The sequence below is a fragment of the Crassostrea angulata genome, chromosome 1, assembly GCF_025612915.1.
Source record: "Crassostrea angulata isolate pt1a10 chromosome 1, ASM2561291v2, whole genome shotgun sequence".
Classification (NCBI taxonomy): Eukaryota; Metazoa; Mollusca; class Bivalvia; order Ostreida; family Ostreidae; genus Magallana; species Magallana angulata.
In genome coordinates this window covers 50,994,135-51,017,452 of record NC_069111.1, presented here as the reverse complement: position 1 = coordinate 51,017,452, position 23,318 = coordinate 50,994,135, and the positions used below count along the sequence as shown (strand labels likewise).

General features: G+C 32.8%; 1 protein-coding gene across 2 annotated transcripts; it reads left to right on the top strand.

Annotated features, from left to right (window-relative positions):
• The first annotated feature begins 1,078 nt into the window (after positions 1-1,078).
• LOC128164505 (N-acetyllactosaminide beta-1,6-N-acetylglucosaminyl-transferase-like) lies at positions 1,079-22,975 on the top strand. 2 transcript variants are annotated; one of them, XM_052828503.1, is made up of 3 exons: positions 1,079-1,155; positions 15,426-16,500; positions 22,425-22,975. In XM_052828503.1, the coding sequence occupies exons 2-3, from the start codon at positions 15,435-15,437 to the stop codon at positions 22,706-22,708; spliced, it is 1,350 nt and encodes a 449-aa protein (XP_052684463.1). In that variant the 5' UTR covers positions 1,079-1,155; positions 15,426-15,434; the 3' UTR covers positions 22,709-22,975. The 2 variants fall into 2 exon arrangements, with proteins under 2 accessions (XP_052684463.1, XP_052684389.1); XM_052828429.1 differs by lacking the exon at positions 1,079-1,155 and adding an exon at positions 11,055-11,185.
• Positions 22,976-23,318: the final 343 nt, after the last annotated feature.

Below are 23,318 nucleotides of genomic sequence, written 5' to 3'. Positions count from 1 at the left end.
TGGTCTTAATATAGAAGACAATAACATTTGCAGGGGTATTATTTATTTCATTGGTTAAACATATTTATTGCTCTAGTAATTCGGGTTTTGAATTTGTGATAACATTTAAACGTTTTTATCCCCCCACCCCTCTAGGAAGTGTGCCTCAATTCTGATTAATAGTGCGCATTGAATCCATTAGACGTGTAACGATGGTATGGCAATACATCAAACAGCTATGGTAACTCAATGTCTGTACAATTTAGAAGCATCTGTTAAGGTCATATTCCTCGTTTTATTTGCTACATAATGTAAGACTTATAGCTTTACGCATTAAAAATGTTGCAGAAGGTATATATAATGGTAATGTAAAATCTAAGATATATCAATCAAAAGTTTTTTTTATGGTAGAATGATCTTGACATGTTTTCCTTTTTTATACAGTTAAAATTAAAAGTTTCATATTTTGAATTTCAATTATCAATACCTCTCCTTCATACAACATAATTGATTTAATTGAAAATTATACTTTCAGATTAAGCAACATATTCTATGTTGTTTATATAAACATATCATATTGACATTCTGAGCAATCTGGTATACATGGGTAAATTAGTGAATACAATATAACCATCAAAAGGTATTAAAATCTATCGAAGATTAAAATTAATTACAAACCGTTGTAATTCCAACTAATATATTACTCTAGGATTTATTAATTATTTAAGGACTTAATATTTTTTGATTCAAAGCTAGCGTTTTGTTTCTCCTTCAGATACACATTCTCTAGATTTACATTTAAATAAAAGTTTTCTATAAAATGGTTAATCCATATCATACGACAAAACATTTTCGAAAGACTTCTTTAAGAAATAAAAAACCCCCAGTTAATTGCATTCAACACCACTATGACATAATACTGGTAACCTGCAAATGACGTGATTTTGCTTCAATGCCTGAAATATTTATTCTGTCTACTAACGCCCCCCCCCCGCTCAAACGATGTTATTTATTATTGATGGCAACATGGGTTGCTTGTTGACACAGGTTATCTGGAAAAAACCTTCGGAAAAAGGAAGAAATTATGTCATCATATGAACAGTGATAAGATATACAGTTTGATATTGGATTGCTAAGATTCAGAAAGTTCAATTAGGATTTTATGACTCGAGAGAGGTAATGTAACCCGTAGTTTATTTAAGAAATAAACAACGTTATTTAACGAACATGGCGTTATGAAAAGCAATTGCTCTGTTGGCATAGCGCGCATCATGGAAAATATGCCAGCAGAGCAGTTGCTATTCATAACGCCATGTTCACTAAATAATCGTTGTTTATTACTTATATTTGCATTTTGCCACTCGCAAATACCCTGTTAGGCCTGTATTAGCCTATAGACCTTGACATTTAGCTAGTGCATCAAAAATAAACATTCAGACTGTAATGTATCTTTTCTATTCACATAGATCGATTTGTTAACAGAATCAATGATATGTTATAACAGTCATTCCTTTAAAGTGTTATTATAAGACATCATGTTTTAATTAAATATATCAATTTTATGGAGTTGGAGAAAAACATATGATGTATCGTATAGTGGTTTAAATCTTTAACGTCATGGAAAAGTATATGACGTCACACCTTTATGACGTCATAGTATACAGACAGAGCAATTGCGATTATAGAGAAATAATTGCAGCTTCTCCGTACGGACTTACAGTGGGAAAGAGCAATGGCTATGCAAATATTACAGTATATTAGTCAACGCAGTTGCTTGATTCTTAACGGTCGCAAGAAGGCGGTCAATTGTATTATGTGAACGATTTAAAGATCAATTTTATGTAAGAATCAAAAATCGGTGACCAAGCGTGGCCACCGATTTTATTTTCATACTTTACAGACTTTGTTAAAAAGCTTAAAACCATTTAATTGTCTTTATGTGGGCCTGTTGCTATTGTAACCGAAAGTAAAAATGGCACAATGACAGTTTTAAATTTCTTTGGGACTCCATCATGACTAATGGCAACAATCTGAGCTTTTGATCTTTTAATTAAGTAATACGGAATCATTATTAGTGTATTATGAAGTGATAATTTAGATCGGGACGTGGTCAAATCCAGGGCTTTATGATTAATTTGTCCACGCTCCGACCAAAATTATTACCACATAATATTCCAAGAATGATTTCTTATTTCTTATATTTATATAATTTCCAATTTCTACAATTTAAAAATAACTAATTTTTTTCAGGTAACAAATGCTACACGGCGCAGCCAATACCGTTTTACGGTTATGTTTTAAGACACGCTCATTTTGTGTCGCCCATCTTTTATGAAATTATTGGCCTATAGGCTTCAAAACTGATTCGTAATGTTATCACATTCAAAGCCAGTTGAAATGTAAATATTACAAATTAATACTCAAGGTTATCTAACAACTAATGTTCTCATAGCAGCTGGTACATTTTTAAACTAAAATCTAGTTATACCCGCACTTTCTAAAGAAAGTTCGGGTATATTGTTGTTACCCTGTTCCGTCCGTCCGTCCGTCTGTCACGTTTTACTTTTTCAAACTACTCTTACATCATATAAACCAGCAAACTGAACTCTTGGAGTTTGATTGGGGTTAATCATGTTGTTTTGTAAAAAGGTTTCAAAAATTCTCTGTTAGTCCTGGGGGTCAAATAATTGGTAAAAAATGATGTTTTTTCACAAAAAACCTTCTTCCTCGAACTCCTCCTACATTTTCAACAGTAGACAAATCATCTGTTGGAATATGCTTTAGGGTATCTTATAGATGCGCAATAAGGTTTCAGAATTTTCAATTTTGTCCTTGTGGTCATTTAATGGCTGAAAAATGACGTTTTTTAACCAAAAACTGGTTTCAAAAACGTCATTTTTTTGGCAGTAACCAAATGATCTTCTAGAATATGATTGGGAAGGTCATATTGAAGTGTGATCAGGTTTCAGAATTTTTTTTATTAAGGGGATCAGTGGGCAACAAAAAATGACGTTTTTTTGCCAAAAAAGTATGGTTGCTAGAACTCCTCTTACAACTTTTGGAGTAGTTACGTCATCTCTTGGGATATAATTCGGGCTGTCCTATAGATGTGCAATAAGGTTTTAAAAATTTAAATTTCATCCAAGGAGTCAAATAGTAGCAGAAAATTGACGTTTATCACTTCAAAAAAACATAGATCTTAGAACTCCTTTTATGATTTAATGGATAGACACATCATATCTTGGGATATGATAGGAACTGTTCCATAGATGTGCATTACGTTTTGAAAAATTAAATTTAACCCTGAGGCCCATTACCTACATACCTTTTGATGCCCTTTAAGGATCAAGAATATATATGGTTAAGGGGTGGGGATCTCAACCGTTTTCGAGATATTTGTGCACTTCCTGTTCGAGGGGGGTCATGACCACTCCCGGGGCCCATGACCTACATACCGTTTGATGCCCCTTGACACAAGGAACAAGAATATATATGGTTTAAGGGTGGGGATCTCAACTGTTTTGAAGATATTAAGGGACTTGCTGTTTGAGGGGGTCAGGACCACCCACAAGGCCCATGACCTACATAACATTTGATGCCCCTTGACACCAGAAAAAATGAATATATATAATAAACCCTATATATTGCCAGTAACAGTCAATATATGATAATGAAAACCCTATATTATTAACTTTGTCTGTTTTCAAGTTACCATTTACAATAGAGTCGATCTACATTTCTTCCTACAAGGTTCAATGTTAGACCCCACAACCTTTTGACCCCCCCCCCCCCACCGAAAAGTGGTTGTCTAACCCAAAATGAGAAAAATCAAACCAGGGTGCACAACTAGATATGCAGGCCTATCATATCCTAGAGTTTTGTACAATTCTGTTCAGCCATCTCTGAGAAACAAGTTCAGAGCGGGAAAGAAGAAAAAGAAGGAGACGTGGAATAATAATACATGTATTAAGATGTACAAAAACAATAAGTCTCCAAATTTCATTCGGGAGACTTAATAATAAAGATTAAACAGAGATAGGATCATCAAACATCAATAATTTAAAGATAATTGACAATTTCTGATTCTAAGGGGGTCAGGATGACACCTTAGGGTCAAATCTTACATGCCATAATGATCTGATGCGCAGTGACCTAAGGAGGAATAATATCTTAGATATGGATTAAGGTGGGGATCTCAATGGTTTTTATGATATGTGATAATTTCAGGAAGAGCGCTTGGGATCATGACCTACATACCATCTGAAATGCCTTGAACAAAGAAACAATAATATAATATGTACATGATATATGATTCAATTTAAGAACCCAGACATAGATCAATCATCTATGTTTTGTATTATTTCCTATGTATATATACATGTATTAGTTTGTGTTTTGTTCTATACTATTCATGTTCATGACTGTAGTATGGCTTAGTCTTATTTTAAATTACATTAAAAATTGTCAAATATATGACTTGGAAACCCCACCCACAAACAAACTCAAATATAAACTGTTATCACCCCCCCTCCTTTAATTGTCGAATGATCTATTAAAATCAAAATATAATTTGGGTGTCTTAAAACTTTTATAAACTGGTAAAAAATGTTATTCTTAAAAAAAATTACATTACACCTTGCATAATTGACAAATGATCTATTGAAATATGATCAGAGGTCATATTTCTACCTTGGGATCAATAACTAGTATTCATTGACAAGTTAAAATTAATAACAGTCAATGATTCAAATTATAAATGTTTATACTCCACATTCACCCCCCCCCCCCAATCTAACCTGGTTCTAAAGATTCAGTCTTCTTAATACATTCTTACATGTGTACATTAGCAAATCTTAAATCTTTTCTTGATTGCTTTTTCTCCTGATGCACATTAACATTTTGGAAATTGCTTAATTCAATTTTTAAGATTTATAAATAAAATGTTATATGCATGTGTATTCGCCTATTTGGGGCAATTGTAAAGTCTCCTAAACAAAACAGTGTCATCATTAGGCTAGGAATCACCCACATGAATCAAACACTACATATGAATAAGATAAAATACTTTATTATTTCTATAGTTCTAGAATGTCAGAGTGTCTCCAATGGGGCATAATCTATAATACAATTTATGCGCAATGACACAAAGAGCAAGAATAAATTATATGGTTTAGGGATGAGGATCTCATGAGATCTCAGAAGTTGACAAAATATACATGCGCAGTGTATCATCATTTCCTATTTCATAAAGGCGGGGGGGGGGGGGTATAAAGACAACAACTGGGGGTCATTAAGGTACTTAACACCATTTGATGCATCATAATGACATTAGAATATATTTTGTATTTTCCTGTTTCGTGGGGTCAGAACAGTCCCATAAGGTCATCACCTACATTGTATTTGATGCATTATAATACATTTAGAAAAAAAATACTCCTTCCTTCCTATTATAACTCATATAAAAATGATAAGTATGACTACACTAGTCTTACTTACATGAAATACACAAATTTAATACCAAATTGTTTATACAGGGTCAATATGGGGTCAACTCAATAGTACAAGTCTGACAAATGAAAAAAATAACTTTTGCAATTAAAATGACAGAAACTTTACAAATGCGATAGGATAGGTAACAATGATAAGCTTATTTAAATATTAAAGGATGATAATATAGAATGCTGTCAAAGGGAGATCACATTTATAAAGTGAAAGTAGAACTTATGTATGCTGGCATCTCGATCATTAGATTGTGCTACTGCTACTACATGTGTTATGCATATGCTTACCTATATTGGTCAACATCATAATGATAATCCAATTAAAACACAATAATGAATTCCTTTAGCTGATCTTAACTAATCCTTTTCTGCATATGGAAAACACATACATGTATGTTTACACGTGAACCCATCTAATCAAAGAGCTTGGTAAAACTAGTACCCGCTAATGAGACCTGCAGACTTGTGTTGTGTACGTAACTTCAGACAAAGATCAGTTATCTGTAACATGCAAATATTTTTATGAACTATTCTTCAAATCCACTTTCACTATTTTATTAGGTAAATAACAGCTTTAAGATGGTGCAGGACACCTGCATATTGTGATGTATACTTCCTATTGAGATAAACAATGAAATATATTAAATATTAATTAAATATTTACCCCCCCCCCCAAATAATGTTACCTAACATTGAAGCGCAATGAGTTAGAGCGTTTACATGTCTGTAAGAGCATTGGGGTCCAAGGTGTATTTTTGGTAATTTAATTACTATTGATATAAATGAATTTTCATAGGGGGGGGGGGGTCTGGACCACTCACTCCCACCTCTTCTTTAAATCTGTGCACACGATGATGTACAATTATAGGCACACAGAAGCAATCTAAAACCGGCAATTTTTAATTTTGTTTGTAATAATTATATAGACAATTTATATACTTTCTATGACATGAAATGTTAAGAGTATTGATTAACTGAAAATTCACTGCAAACAGTTCAATCCCAAATTGCACATAAAGTGCTGCTCGTGTGTATTATCATATGGAAAGGGATCTCATCCTTCAGTTATGAAAATTATAATTTTTAAATGTATTACCAGAGCTTGCATGTGGCCTTCATTTTTAATGAAACTGGTACAAAACAGTGTTATTTAGGGGCAAACACTTGGTGCGGGTATTACTGTCTAATGACAGCATCTAGCTTAGTTTTAGAAATACCTTTAATGTTACACAAGCTCAAAAATAAAAATGTAGGAAGGTAACGGTAGTGTCTACAACTGACAATCAAACATTATTATTTTGTTTAGTTAAGAATTTATATTTAGAATTTTTTCTGTAAAAATATGTCGTATGCATCACGGTTATGCATATTTTCATCACAAAATCACCGATAGTTTTTTAATGAACTTAATTTTTATGCATATAGATCCAAAGGACGATTTAATTTTATTACGCCCTGTACTGGTCAGGACCACCGCCATGGCCAATTACCTACAAACCATGCGATGCTCCTTCACACAAGGAATAAGAATAAATATGGTTTAGGGGTGTGGATCCTAACTGTTTTCAAGATGTTTAAGCACTTCCTGTTCAAAGAGGGGTCAGGACCACTCCTGAAGCCCTGGCCCACATACTATTGTATGCCTCTTAACAAAAAAAAAGAAGAAGAATATATATAGTTTTGGGTGGGAATCTCATCGGATTTTGAGATATAAGGGCACTTCCTGTTTCAGGGGGGATGGAACCACCCCATATGGCCATAATTTAGAAACCATATGATGCCCCATTACACAAGAAACAAGAATACATGTATACGTGATTTAAGGGTAAGGATTTTTAAGATATTGTCCTTTCCGATATATTAGTCATGTTGTATATTTTATTTGGTAAAATAAAATATATCGGAAAGGACAATATTAATCAATTTTTGAAACCTGGCGGTGAACCCAGGGACCATTATTAATGTACCTTATATATTACCCATATAACACTCATTGTATGAATCTGAAGACCCCATGTAAATACTTTTAACGGTTTTCGAGATATAATTATTTACAATGTAGTTTAAATTTTTTCCAAATTCGACTATCGGAAACATATTGCTATCGGAAACATAGACCGGCACAATACTTATACTAACTTTGGAGATGGATTGAAAATCGGAGATGTTTAAAAAATGTCCTATTGTATATATTTCTTAATATTTCGAATTTGCATCTTAAACCTATCATATTGTTCTTGCAATTTCATTATTAATCTTCAAAGTTTGAAAAAAACAGCAGATTCTGTGTAAAATGGTATATTTTTGCATTGTTTTTGGCCAAGATATCTTTCAGGACCAGCCTGCTCCTGAAAAAATTAGATGTTTTAATGGGTTTGGTTTAAAGGAATTAATTATGATAGAATATTCTTACGGCACCTCGAATTTTGCAGAAAAAAGACAAAAATTTCATAAACCGATTACTATAATATGGGTTCATATATACACCTATAGGAGTAAGTCTTGGACAGCTCAATAGGTTAAAATGCTGGTTTTGTCACAGATGGTGTTTTTGCCATTGTTCGATTCCATCTGTGGGCATATTTTTTTTTTTAAAAGTTATCGGCATTTATAAACACCGCGAAATTGTTTATGCAGAATTGTGCATTTTGTATTTTAAAATTCAATCTTCTTCCTTAAATGCATATTTGCTCTTTGAATTAAAGATTAAAGATATCGGTTGTATAGCTATATACCTCACTACATGTAAAAGCAATTAACCGGAACTATACCCTAGTGTAAGCACGCTTTGTTTAAGGACAAGAATCATTCACTCTGCGCCACTGGAGACAGGTGCCACGTAAAAAAAACATGCCGATCAAAAACTGTTGCGTTGGCTTTTCCAGAAAATCTATAAGAAATTGTACAATTGTTGGAGAAGTACTGCAAAGTAGATGCAGTTTGTACTTTGCAACGAACGTGTGTATTGGTAACATTTTAAGCCAAAAAATGCAGGAAGAAGGTTTATAGATTACCAAAAAAATAGTTTCCGACCCTTTGCTATTTCGGCATCAGGTACGTCCCCTTATACAAAGGATGTAGCTGTTAATACGGAAAAGAGTTCAGTGAATGATGATAATGTTTAAACGCCTCGTAAAAATCCTTCTACACCTTCAAACATCCCTCTTCCTGTTATTTCTTTTGGAAAAACTAAGGCGACGTGCATTATTTGTCGCAAAGAGTCATAGGGTTTGCGACCTTTGAAAGCGCGTCACGTGTGTCTTTCGATAGTTGTTAATATGTTTTGTTTGTAAATCAACGCACGTGAAGAACATGTACCGTACTATAGAAAGTAAACTGAAAACAAAATTTAATAAAAAAAAAAAAGGTTCATAATTCATAACTATATGGCCAAAAATCAAGAAATGAAACGGATATCATTAAGCTTTCGTTAAAGACAGAAACCAATACCGATCCTATAGGTCAAGTCTATTGTTAGATACAAGTGTTCCTTTATACATAAACTTGCTTTACCATTAACAAAAAAATGCTGAAGCCCTTATGTAATGAAGAATTTTAGAACAAACGTAGAAAACTGCTTAATTTAAATGTCAGTATATTTAACCTAATTTAAGAATCTACTCCCATTTAAATAATCATTATTCTTTCTGTTTCAGCGGTTACCAGGAAACATTCCTGCTGAGCTCTTTTTGTTTTCGTAGGAAAGCTTATTCACATTCCAATGTTTACAAGATGTTATCATAATAAATATGAATAGGACACCATTTCCTATCTGTTTATCTGTCCCTTGAAATGAAGAGATCCTTCTTAAATCCTCGTGAAACATGCCTTAACTAGACCGGATTTAGAGTAATAACTCATTTTATTGAAGCTTTGATTTCCTTTAATCTTTGTGTCATCAATGTCAATCAAAGAAGTTTTTTAAAGTAATTGCTCCTTTTCCTTTGCTCTCAATATAATATTGTACCAGTATGAGTGAATTTAAGAATCTTTTTCTGCTCTGCCTAGAACAGGCACTTTGATCAAATTTTCATTCGTTGTCCTTTACTTGTACTAGATTATATTATTTACATTTACTTCAACTTGTCTGTTTTTATTTTTTTCTGCTTTTTTCTGCAAAAATTTCTTATGATAAGCTTTTTGATACAATCAAATGATCGTTTGTTTTTTCCATTAAGGTTCAGTTCTCCGACAGTTCAAAACTTGGACAAATAGGCCCTTATGGCGTGCAAGGACAAATTTGAAAGACAAAATTTGTACGACCAAGCCTGACATTTCTCTACCATCTATAATGGTAGAGAATAATACACTTAAGTTTTGTTGTACGTTCGATCAGCAGCTCTTACCAAAAACATGAAGGCTCGTCTTATTCTTTCATTTAATTTGCTGCTATTAATGCATCCCTGGTCCAGCTAGATGATGTGCACATTTTCACTTAGACTAAGTATTAATAGCGGGTATATCATTATGTTTGAGAGGTTAGAATTCTCTCTTAGACAAGCTGATGGATGTTGCAACTAATATACACCAGTCTACCAGTCTATAGTGTGTTCCTGACCATGCTGGCCAATCATAATTCCCTTCTGTTCACGTTCTTTACTTAGGCCATGGTGCAGTCTTTGATGCTTCATATCAGTTTTTGCAAAAACTCGCTTACAGAGGCCATTTTCAATCAAACTTTTACTACCAAATGTGTGATTTTCTTTGTTTAAAAACAAATAAAAAAAAGCTAAAAATTCTGTTTAACGACAATTTTTCAAGATGAAAAAATGCACTGTAATATTATGGCTAAAAAAGCCAACCACCTTTTAAAATAGTTATTCATCCAAAATTGTTTGTCCCCTAATCATAAAAAATCAACTTATTTAAAAATAGTTGTGCTTTACACAATAGCATCGGTGATTTACAAACGTACATGTTATAGTCTCAGATGCATCATGGCATTCTTTACACCAACTCGTTAATATCTGTGATTTGCATATAGCCAATATCCTGTTTTCAACATAGTCTGCTGGTTGTGTGATTGTGTTATGCCCATTTGAGCATATGCTGAATTTTGTTTGATTGTGTTTTGCTCAGTGACAATAAATATGGTCTGATAGAAGACATTGCACAACGCAGCATACAAAAAGAAAACAGTACCCTTAAAAAGATGAAAAGAAGCAGTCTATTTCTCAATTTTTTTGTGGAGCTACATGCATATTATTTCTGATTTGGAGTTGTTATGCTTAAGTACAGCGTATGCTTAAATAAAGAACAACACACAATAAAACATTTCAAAGGAGCTGTGTTGATAAAATCAGAAAACAGCTATATCCTACGGTCTCATATTAACTTACATATTGTAAATTTACATCCTCACTTATATCAGTGGTTAAACACTATTACTGCTCTAGTTATTTGGATCCTTTAATTTGTGATAACATTTAAACATTTTTCCTCCTTTCTAATATGTCTCCATTCTAAAAAAAAGTGGGCTAGGTCCTACAGTTGCATGCCTTGAACTTTCATATTGTAAATTTACATCCTTGAATATTTTATTGGTTAAGCACGCTAATTGCTATGGTAATTTGTATGCTGCCATTTATATGGACAAATCAAAACCAAAGGAAGTTAAAAAAAGTGGAATGTTGGATTAAAAGTATTGAATCAGGCAAACCTTTTGAGTGAAACGTGTTACGATGGGATGGCATGTCAATACAAAGGTAGAATTAAGACACATTATGCAATGTTTTGTATAACAGAAATGTTTAAGAATATAGACTTATGTAAAATTACAAAAAAAATTAATAATGATTTTGCAGTAGGTAGATATAACGATGAAGTTTATGTTATTTTTTAATGATAGCCTGATTTTAAAATGTTTTTTAATTTTTTCCACTTGTGATTGAAAGTTGCATTACAAATTTGAATTTACATACTTCATATTACATAATTCATTTAATTTAAATTGGAAAATTCAGTTGTAGTAACATATCACTATCCACCTAGTACATATTATTTTTAATGTGAACAATCTCAAGATAATGAATGAAATATAAAAAACAAGAAACATATTAAAGCAAGCGTCTAAAGAACGTTTGCAAACTTTTCTTTTTATCCTAATAAAAAATATTATAATAGTCTGATTTAAACGACGGGCTCGGGTTTTTTTTAAAATACATGGAAAATCCACCCTTAAACCTATGGATAAATTGGCAGCCTAAAATCTTTACATTTACATATAATGTGTTCAAAATAATTACGGACATTAAACGGGTAATGAATAGCTATTTAGATTTCTAAACAATAATATGAGACAGTAATCTGTAAATGCCTTCCTTGTGTCTGAGTTGCTTTTGTGAACACCGAGAGGGTATCAAATGAAATTTAATGATATATCACATGACAACAAAGCTAATAGTCCAATTGCAGAATACAAAAACGGGCTAGGGAAAAATCCTCGTATCTCTAATGCAAAGATCAATTAATTTGTTGAAAGATGACAGAAAAATTCATGGCGTCACGTATAAAAAACTTATTTTCGCCCTTTACTTCTTGAATCAAATTAAACATGATTTTGGAAATATAACAATCAAAAGGTATTAAGATGTGTTGAAGATAATAAATAATAAAAGATAAAAAAAATCTGTTGAAGATTAATATTTATTACAGACCGTTGAAATTTCCACAAAATATATTGTACTCGGATTAAATAGAAACTTTGTTTTGGTTGATTTGGTCCAGATACCAACATGTTTATCTCATACTCAACACTTAACACAAAATGTGTTACATATTGAATACAAGATAATTGAATATGTATTAGAAAATGCATACAAAACAACAAACCATATTTATCTATGGTTTTTATCACCATTTTATCGATATGTTTATCTAGTAAAGCTCTCTCTCTCTCTCTCTCTCTCTCTCTCTCTCTCTCTCTCTGCGCCAAACTTCAAAGATTTATAGAGAAAAAGCGTCTGGTTGAATAAGACATGTTCATAATAGCTACACACAAACACAGAGCTATATAGCTATTTTAATTTTTTATATCATATTGAAGAGTTGATAAATACTTATGTTTCATATCGCTTATTTTACTCACAATGTCCAATTTTTATCAACAAATAAAACGACCCTTTATGTATTTTTTTTTTTTTTACAAAACTTCTTGGAAATCACAGGGCTAATTGTTACTATTTTTGGTGTGAAGCGTCTCTACGGTAAGAGAATTCTAAATAGTAAAATTTATGACTTTATCATCTCTTGGGACTCAAAGGCGGGGCCAAATATGCAAAACAAAGGCCATTTAAAAAAAATCTTCTTCTCTTTTCCCACGCATGTAGGAAAAAAAACTATAATGTCCATGAAACCCTCTACCAAAATTGTGAAATTTATGACCACTGGGTCAAGCTTAGAATTTCTTCTTCTCTACTCCCATATATACTTAAGAAAAAATAGTAATGATGTTCATGAAGCCCTTTACGGAAATTGTGAAATGCATGACCCCCAAAGCAGGGGTTCAGGCCCTATGGCGGGGTCAATATAGCCATATAGTGAAAATGTAATAAATCTTAGAAAATATTACTCTTTACCCGAATTTAATTTGAATAAAACAAAATGCATGATTATGTTACCATTAATTTTCTACCTAAATTGTGAAATTCATGGTTCCTGGGTCAGGGTTTAGATCCTAGGGAAGGCCCAATATGGCCACATAGTGAAAATGTATTGATTTAATTATAAATTCTTCTGTACTATCACAGTCGTGGGATATAAATCATGCATTGTTATTATGTTCATATTGTCTTGATGATTAATTTCAGAATAAAGTTTAAAATGCAAACATGAGACTTTTCTGGCATGTTAATCTAGGGGAACTCAGGTGACCGTCAAGGCCTGTGGGCTTCTTGTTTTTTAAATCAATTATGAACTTTACTTTTCTTAAACAATTACTCGCAACATGCTTCTAAATACAAATTCATATGTGTCCTGATATATTCTGCAAAAAAAGAGCATTTTTGAATGAGTTGATATAGAAAATACTAAATTTTCATATTCAAATGAGGAATACGAAATATTTTCTGATCTTTTTAGCGGCTTAAAAACCTAAGTTTTTATAAAATGATTGGCGTATAAATCTATGTTTTTTTAAATATAACTTCTGCGTAATTTTCTAGGATAAATTTCCCTAAGAACAACCCCTTTGTGTTTAATATCACTACTTTTTGTGATAAATTATGATTTTTTCTCAAGATCCACCAACCCCGTCTAAAAAAAACCCAAAAATACAAAACCCCACCCACTCCAAATAAAAATAAAAAACAAAACAAACGAAAACTGATAAAAATCTTATAAATCAAGAATGGCAACATTTCAGAGTTTCTATATACCTTGACCTTGTCAACTGCAGTTTAATAACAACCTGATAACATGCAGAAGTTCCAGCCAATGTAGTTCTGTTCACAAAATCGATACCAAAGTGCAGAAATCCAACACAGTTAGACCGACATCACACACATTACAGTGCAGGGTTCCAGCACAGTTAGCCAAATACAACACACATTTTACTAACGTGCGGGGTTCCAGCATAATTAGCCCAATTGTACTCTTTCTGGTCTTAAACTATCCCCTCTTTTTTGAACAGGCATTGCTTTTTCGATACAAAAAAAAAAAAAAGATGACCCATAATGACATGTTTAGAATGATGAATATTCACACCCACATATAGCTGTTGAGATAAGTTTAAACATATACCTTCCAGCATATATTTATTTGCAACATAAAAAATAACTCATTCTCTCTAAAATGTAAGGAACATCGTTACTGTCATAATAATTATATTGAAAGAAACGAATGATTGTAACAATTTTCTATGGAAACCTATCTGTGTCGAAACTTTATATTTTGGATCTTATATTTGATTTGAATCACATTATCTTAATTTATTATTATTTAATAACCATATTTCATTATAGATTTTTGTTGCTTTTATGTACATTATTTATGATTTGTAGAGTTAATGAATTATGCGTTACAAAGAAGATGGGGGAATAAGATGGCGCAACTGCCCATTTGGTTAAATCGAAAAAAATATATCAAATTTTACATTTTTTCAATTTAATATATTTGATATGTTATAATACAAGTTTACCAAAGGGCAATTTCTAAAAATATTCAGTTTGAAATATTTAAAAAAAAAAAGAAAAGAAAAAAATAAATCCTATAGTTTTGGTGGTATCGAACCCACAACCTAAAAACCAAAGCTCTATAAAGTGATCTAATCTCTGGTGCTCTAACCACTGAGCCATTTTACTCACAAGAAAGTGCGTTTTTAAATGCTTTTTGACACGTTGGCTACGAATTTACGAACGTGTATTATTTTTCTAAAACGCTCAATTGTTGGGCTACAAAATGACATTTTTAAAGTATAGTGGGTCATCTCTCCACATTTTTGTTGATTGAAATCGGTTTAAATTTCATTAAACCACATTTAGACTATGACAAAAATATGGAGGCCATACTCACTCTATAAAAGAAAAGGCATTGAAGTTATAAAAAAGACACTATTTTTGTAGATTTTGACACGCTTGCGCCAGTTTAAATCGACCTATTACAAATATTTAAAATATTTAAGGGTTATAAACATGAAGTTATGTAAAATATACACTTTTTTTTTAATTATTTTAATTTTTTTTTTATCAGATTTAATGATATTTTAATTTTACAGTATCTAATCATTCCTCATTTGGGCATTTTACACGCCTTATTCACCCATCTTCTTTATACGCTAACCGTTTAAAAAATGCTATAAAAAAAACCCTGAATAAGTCAAATAAATGATAGTGGCGTTTCATATGCATTTTCAAACACTTTTTTCTAAAACAAATAAAATTCAACATTAAGATATAAGAATGGTACAGCCAAAGAATCTTAAGATTTTCTTCCTTTTAACCATTTCAGATTCAAAGAATGGTACAGCGGAAGAAACTCAATTTGTTCTTTCTTATAACCATGTTCATCTTGACTGTTTTTGTAACTTCACACTACAACACCGTTCAGAGGATTCACCCACCTGTCAAACATCCAATAGGTGGAAAAGTGCAAACTCCTAAAGGAGAGAAAAACTTGCCGAACAGAACGCCAATACATGTACATCGGCCTGGACCAATGAGAATGGTTCAGGAAGTCGACTGTCAGCAAATCATTGAAGGTAACGAAGACTACATAGCGCATGCGTCTGAAATCATGAACAACACTATATTTTCATTTCTAAACGACAGTCAAATTGAGAAAATTGCTCTAAACTGTGACAAGTTTTTGAATACCTTTGACTATAGTCGATTCATAGTGTCACAAATTGAACTAGATTTTCCCATTGCATATTCCATAATAACATACAAAGATGTTGTTCAGACTGAAAAACTTCTCAGGGCTATATACCGGCCTCACAATGTTTACTGCATACACGTGGATCGTAGTTCCGGTCTTTCATTGCATAACGCCATTAAAGCTATTTCAAAATGTCTGTCTAATGTTTTCGTTGCATCGACGCTGGATGATGTCATCTATCAGGGTTATTCTCGACTGAAAGCAGACCTCAACTGTATGACTGATCTTTTGAACTATTCAGATGTAAAGTGGAAATATCTCATCAATTTACCTGCTCAAGAATATCCATTAAAAACTAATTCAGAAATTGTGAAAGTGTTACAGATATTAAACGGGACAATCAGCATTGAAAGCTATTATGACAAAGCATCACACTACCGAACCAACCAGACATACAAAGAGAACTACAAAACATCCAAGTTAGAACCCACGGGAAAAATCAAAGCTCCACCCCCTCATAACGTAACGGTAGCCAAAGGAAGTGCATACGGTACATTTAGCAGAAGTTTTGTGGAGTTTGCCTTGAGGAATCCCAAAGCAAGGGACATCTTAAAATGGACAGAGGATACTTTGAGCCCAGATGAAACTTTCTGGGCAACTCTTGCTTTCAACAAAGAACTGGGTGCCCCAGGCATTCAATACTCTGGTAGGATGTGTTTAATTTACGTATTGCCATTGGGAATTAACATTAATTATTCAGGCACGTAGCATCAGGGGGGCCAGTTAAAATTCACATATAAAAAAATGAATAACCCTGGACTTGGCCCCCCCCTTTTTTGGGAGTATGTAAATAATTGATATGAAAATAAGGAAATGAGGAGAAAAATTGAAGTTATATACTTTTTTTTTTTTTTTTTTTTTGCTTGTCAAGATTTTTTGGATGAGTCTGCCCCCCCCCCCCCCCCCCCCCCACTTTCAAAATCGACGTGCCTGATTATTTATTATTATAATTATGATAAATGCTGAAAATAAAGAAAGTGAAATACTCATACCGCTATATTCTCACACAAACGTATTTGACTTTTCTTATTACATGTATTAGTAAATAAATCAATCAGATGCAATGTCATAGCTTGTTAGCTCACCTGAGCTGAAAGCTCAAGTGAGCTTTTCTGATCACCCGTTGTCCGTCGTCCGTCCGTCCGTCCGTCTGTCCGTCCGTCTGTCTGTCCGTCTGTAAACTTTTTACATTTTGATCTTCTTCTCTAAAACCACTGGCCAAATTTAACCAAATTTGGCAAAAATCATCCTTATAAGAAGGTGAATATAAATTGCAAAAATAAAAGGCCAGATTGTATTCAAAGCGGAGAAAACCTCGAAACTGTAAAAAAGGGGGGTGCATTTTAAAAAATCTTCTTCTCAAGAACTACTGAGTTAATCTTAACGTAATTTAGCATAAATTATCCTTAGGTAAAGGAAAATATAAATTGCAAAAATTAAAGGCGAATACTGTTCCAAATTTGAGATAATTGCGAAAATACTAATAAAGAATGGCTCGTTATTCCATATATCGTAGACTGGCAATTCATTGCGATAGACTGGGTCTTATGACAGGCATCGCCAGTCTACTGCATCTCGAAAACGAGGTTCTTTGTTTAAGCTGGCAGTTTGTTGTGCAACAGTTCACGTGCGATTATAATCTATGAAACATGGAAATAACATTGGTACCGATTATTGTGAAGTAAATTAAGGTTAAATATTTCAACGCGTTGTCATTTTCACTTGTGGGGTGGTTTTAGGTTGTTTTGATATTTTCGTTTCATTTTGCTTTTTAACTTGGGGAAACAATCGCCTTGTATTTGGAACATAGACTTCAGTAAATAGGCATGCAGTTGATTGTTTACCTGCGAAAATGATAAAATCTGATGCATTAACACTGTACTAAAGTGCATTTCCCTCTGTTTTTATTGTTTATTAATTTCTAATTGTGTCAACAAGGATCAAACAAGGGAGCGACTTTGGTTGAAATAATCGATATTTGATCGGTAACTTCGCCGGAATTTCCTCCGAAAGAGAATTTGAAGTAGCCATGTATTCCGAGTTCATAATCGTGTAAATTAAATCCAAAGACAATAAAAAGATGTTTATGAATTTGAAAACACGTTTTCACAGCCTCAGTTAAACCCTGTTGTGATTAATCATCCGCAACTGTCTTCCCAGATAGCAAGCTTACGTTGGCCCAACGTTGGCTTATGGTTATAGGGTTGGCTACATATCGCTGTTGGTAGAACGACGTTGGACCAACATTGGACCAACGTTGTATTTATCACTGTTGGTGCATTGGCATCGTTCCAATATTGGATCAACGTAGTTCATCCAACGTTGGAACATAAACATTGTGCCAACGTTGGCCAATATCAAATTGATCTCGGTGGGCGCGAATACACTGCACCGATGTCGGGCCGACAGACTAAAATGTGTGAAATGTGTAAAATATAACGGTTACTGTATTCAAATTAATTTCAGATTTAGAATTTTAGTTGTTGATTTTTTTAAAATGTACATGACTATATTATGTGTGTCAGTCATGAACCATTTTACTTGTCTACACTTTGAATGAAATACAGTGTCAATGCATAGTAACTTTTCTGCACTCGTGAATGAAACATTACCGCCAAAAGAACTGTGATGTCATTTTTGACAAATCCATCAGAGTAACTTGATCTTATGCTATCATCATGGCTGCCTGTAGGAATAATGTAAGTATGCAGATGTTCTTTTACAGATTTTTATTATATATGGGTGATATACAGTAATGTTCTCAATACTTTTAAATGAAAATTTGAAAGCAAATTAAAGGCAATGTTCTTGTACAGACATTCTCCTGTTGATGTTCAAACACGGTGACATGGCTGTCTCCTATATTATTTGTGAAGATGAATAGAACCATGCAGTTTATCGGCTCAAGTTAAGGAACATCTAAGGTAACTAAATTTAATATTATGATAATATTCAATATTTAGGGTAGGAATTGAAGGCACAATTTTTTTTATCAATGATGTGAGATGATCAGAATATGTCATGGCAAAATGATATAATTATCCTCAATGCAGCTTTATTAAATACTACCTTCATATGTTTGTATGATAAATCATCGGCATGATATGCTGATAATATTAAATCAGAAGCTGTGGGTCTTGCACGGATCTAAAGAAGGTCGGAAATATCCAGACCCCCCCCCCCCCTCCCCTGGCCTCCTCCCCGGAAAACTCAAATTGACTTATTCACAGTAAAAAAGCAGTAATATTGCAAAAAAATTCTGATACACATATTAAAACTGTGCACAGTAAAATAGACCCCCTTCCCGCAAACAAATTTATTTGTTTTAAATCGTTATATATTGAGTATTTTTTCTGCATTATTATTTTATAATGTAAATGCAATTCTATTTATATCAATTTATTTTTTCCATTTTATATGATTATTTTTTTAATTTACAGCAGCATTTTGCGAAAACGGGCTTTTGAAGTTATCAACGAGGTCAGAATTAGAGAACTAAATTGGAACTGAACTAAACATAGTGACCAAGCGCATTTATTGTGATTCGTTATGCATCTGATTGGGAAAGGGGATGAAAATAGGAGTAAAGAAAACAAATGAAGAAGATTGAAGGGATGTGGAAGTATATAGATCGACTATAAAAAACAATTTGAAAATTTGAATATTGATTATATTTCTGTGAGAAAACAATAAAGATTAGACTTACTGTTGATTTTTGTGAGATTGTTTTATAAGGAATTAAGGACAAAGTTTGGGGAATATTGGTTGGATTAAATTGTTGCCCCAACATTGGGCCAACATTAAAACTGTCAATCTACTGACAATGGACCAACGTCACGCCAGCGTGTTGGTGCAATGCTGCGCCGATGAGCAAAATTACATTGGGTCGATGTTATTTTCCGACATTGGACCCACATAAATGATAACATCGGGCCAACGCTGGGCCAATATAAGCTTGTATTGCTATCTGGGTTATCTTTAGAGGTCATAAATACTGGTGATGCAAACACATATACCATGCATTGAAAATAACAATCGATAATCATTACATTTCTTGTTGATACATGTACTACAATTAGAAGGTAACTTGTAATTATTTAATAACTCTGCCAAATTAATGCAAAACCGTTTGTTTACAGTTATCTTCAAAACTAAAAACTGTTGTAATTGGGTCATAGGGTAGGACTAATTTCTCCAAAATACACAGTGCATAAACTGATTTTGTGTCACATGGCTAACTCAATTAGAACTCATTTTATCTATATAATGTATGAATGCATTAAAAAAAGGAAATTAAACAAATTGGATAAGTTTTTAATAGTTGCCTATCATTCTACGACTGACGCTGAAATGTTTGTTGATTATTGGAATTGTCTTGCTAAATATTATATACTTGTGTACAGAAAAATCAAAAGGATGATGTGCTATAACTACTTTCTGGGGTCCTTTCTCATTTGATAAATTATTTCAAATCTGCAACAATTTTGGTATTTTTCAAACGAGTACATAAAAACTTCTTTTAAACAGTTCTGACACATTATAATTATGATGATATCCGTGCATTATCATTATTTTAAAGAAAATATTGCAGCAGAAAATCATCTTGGTTTGTAGCCGTTTGTTGTTTTTGAGGGAATATGAAATAATTAATGGGCCTTAGTACAGAACTGATACCTGTATGCCTGACAATACATTAAATTATATAGCTTTTTAACTCATCATGTGACATCATTTTCCAGTCAAATGTTTTCATCGATCAAGTGAGTAAGGATATAAAACGTCACACAAATTTACATCAGGTAAACAATTATTTAAGGGAAGACCAATTAAGTTTTTTTAATGTAGCCTTAGCAACTTTTGCCACAGAGTTCAAACACTGCGTGCTGCCTTCCAGACTAGCTGGCGATTCTCTGTCCGTCAATCTTTGTTAACTTTCACATATGAGATATCAGCTGTGAAAATGAAATGTATCTCATCTGCATGGTATATTCATAGAGCTTGGCATCTTAAATAAACACACTAAAAATATTCACTTAGATGTGGAAAATGAAAATTACACTAATTTAAGTTCGATATTTTTTTTCATAAATACCAATATACCAAACAAGAAATATTGCAGGTAAATGGTAACTACCTTTTCCAGTATTTTCATCAAATAAAATAAATATGCATTGCATGGCCTCGAAGACAACATTTTAATGAAATAAAATGTTGGCATCCTTTAATTGTGTAGATTCAAAATGTTCAAATTATGATTACACACAATAAGGTAGGCCCACAATGGGTGCTGATTTTTTAACTGATATACGTCTTAGGAAATGTATGATTTTTTTTTCTTAAATGAGCAAATACTGTTCACATGTGTGCAAAAACTGTAGGAAATGATATACCGGTACGTGTTATATATAATTAATATATCACAATATATTTTCACCCCAACCCCTTTATAAAATATTGAGTTTTAGGTCAAAAAATTATCATGGTACTTAACTTTGCTATATTTAAGGACACACGAGACGATCCTCAATTTTATATAATTTTCCTTGATAAATTATTCCTTATTATGCCCCCTTCGAAGAAGGGAGGGCATATTGCTTTGCTGCTGTCTGTCGGTCGGTCCGTCGGTCTGTCGGTCGGTCCACCAACAGTTTCCGTTCAATTTCTTTGCAGGGGATGAACATATTGAAATGAAATTTAATATACAGGTTTATCATGATAAAATCTAGGTCAAGTTTGATATTGGGTACGATCGAGCAATTTTTGACAGAGTTTTGGCCCTTTGACGTAGACAAATTCTAGTTTTTCTGAGTTTCCGCTCATTTTCTTCGCAAAGGATGAACATATTGAAATGAAATTTTATATACAGGTTTATCATGATAATATCTAGGTCAAGTTCGACATTGGGTACGATTGAGCAATTTTCGACAGAGTTATGGCCCTTGGACTTACAAAAATTCTAGTTATTCTGAGTTTCCGCTCATTTTCTACGCAGAGGATGAACATATTGAAATGAAATTTAGTATACAGGTTTATCATGATAATATCTAGGTCAAGTTCGATATTGGGTACATCGAGCAATTTTCGACAGAGTTATGGCCCTTGGACCCTTAAATCCAGGTATTTAAGTTTACATTCATTTTCTTTGTGGATGTTTCCAAGGGAGGGGGCATATGTGTTTCACAAACATCTCTTGTTTATTAACATTTAAACCTGTTAATTCCCAAAAATTCAAGGTTTATTACCAGGCTATTTCTAGAGCAATAATATTTAGAATTTTTCTGAAAATAGCATGTAAAATGCATTTGAATGCTTATAAATAAAGTCATAGACATATATTTTCAATTGAACACTTTATATCTAAATAAAAAAAGTATCATAATGATAGAACAGGAAAATATAATTATGGAATTACTTGGTGGAAATCTTCACATTGTGGAGATAGGAAAAAATAGAAAATAATGGAAGATAGGTTGCGTCTGACCGTATAGTGTGTTACGTCAATGTAGTTCGCCATTGTTGCTTAGGTGAGCGATGTGGCCCATGGGCCTCTTGTTTTTTGTTTCATATCAGCTTCAGGGGTTCCGAACCGGAAGTCATGGATAACTGTTGGTGTGATGTGGCAATCCAAGGGACCAGCAAGGGAGGTCTGTCATGGGATGTACGTCCGAAATATATGTGTTTTCGGATTGGGAGACTTAAATAAAATAGTACAAGAAAAAACCCTTTTTATCAACAAATTTTATCACTATTATCAACCTTTTGCCTTGATGTGTATGGAAGAGTGGTATTTCAACAAGACGTTCACAACTGTACCTTTTGAAAATTATTTTTATAAAGGTTTGATAAAATTTTAATATTGTTAAAAGTATATGAAGCCCAAAGTTCAAATGTATTTCATTTTTAATATGATAGAAGAATATAAAGTACTGAATTACTTATAGAATTCATTCATCAAAAGTCAAATAAAATTTATCTGGAAACGAATAATCAAGACTTTTAATTTTCTATAATTAAAAACTTTTTTAAAAAATTATGTAGTTATGCAAAAACAAACATTACAACAATTTCCCCTCTCAACTAAAACCTTGAGGGCTCTAGTATCAGTTCACACAGACACTTCCTTTAAACTACTTACGTTATATCATAATACATTTTACATAACATATTTGTTGATTGAAATGTTTTTTGGTACCTGAGATAGAAATTTGATTGTTACAAGAGCAGCTGGGATAGAAAAGTTATTTTGTAAAGAAATAAAACTGTCCATGTTCAAATTACTGATGCGTTTCTGGAGGTGGTCTGATGATGGCTTCTTAATAAAACGCCCATTTAGATCGTCACCCGAGCGATACATGTTTTGCGTTTGCAACGATGTACATTTAAATGGACAAGCCTTAGTTTAATGAGTCCTTTCTAAACTCTACTGTTCAATAGCATTGCACTACCTTTAAGTTTGTAAACAAT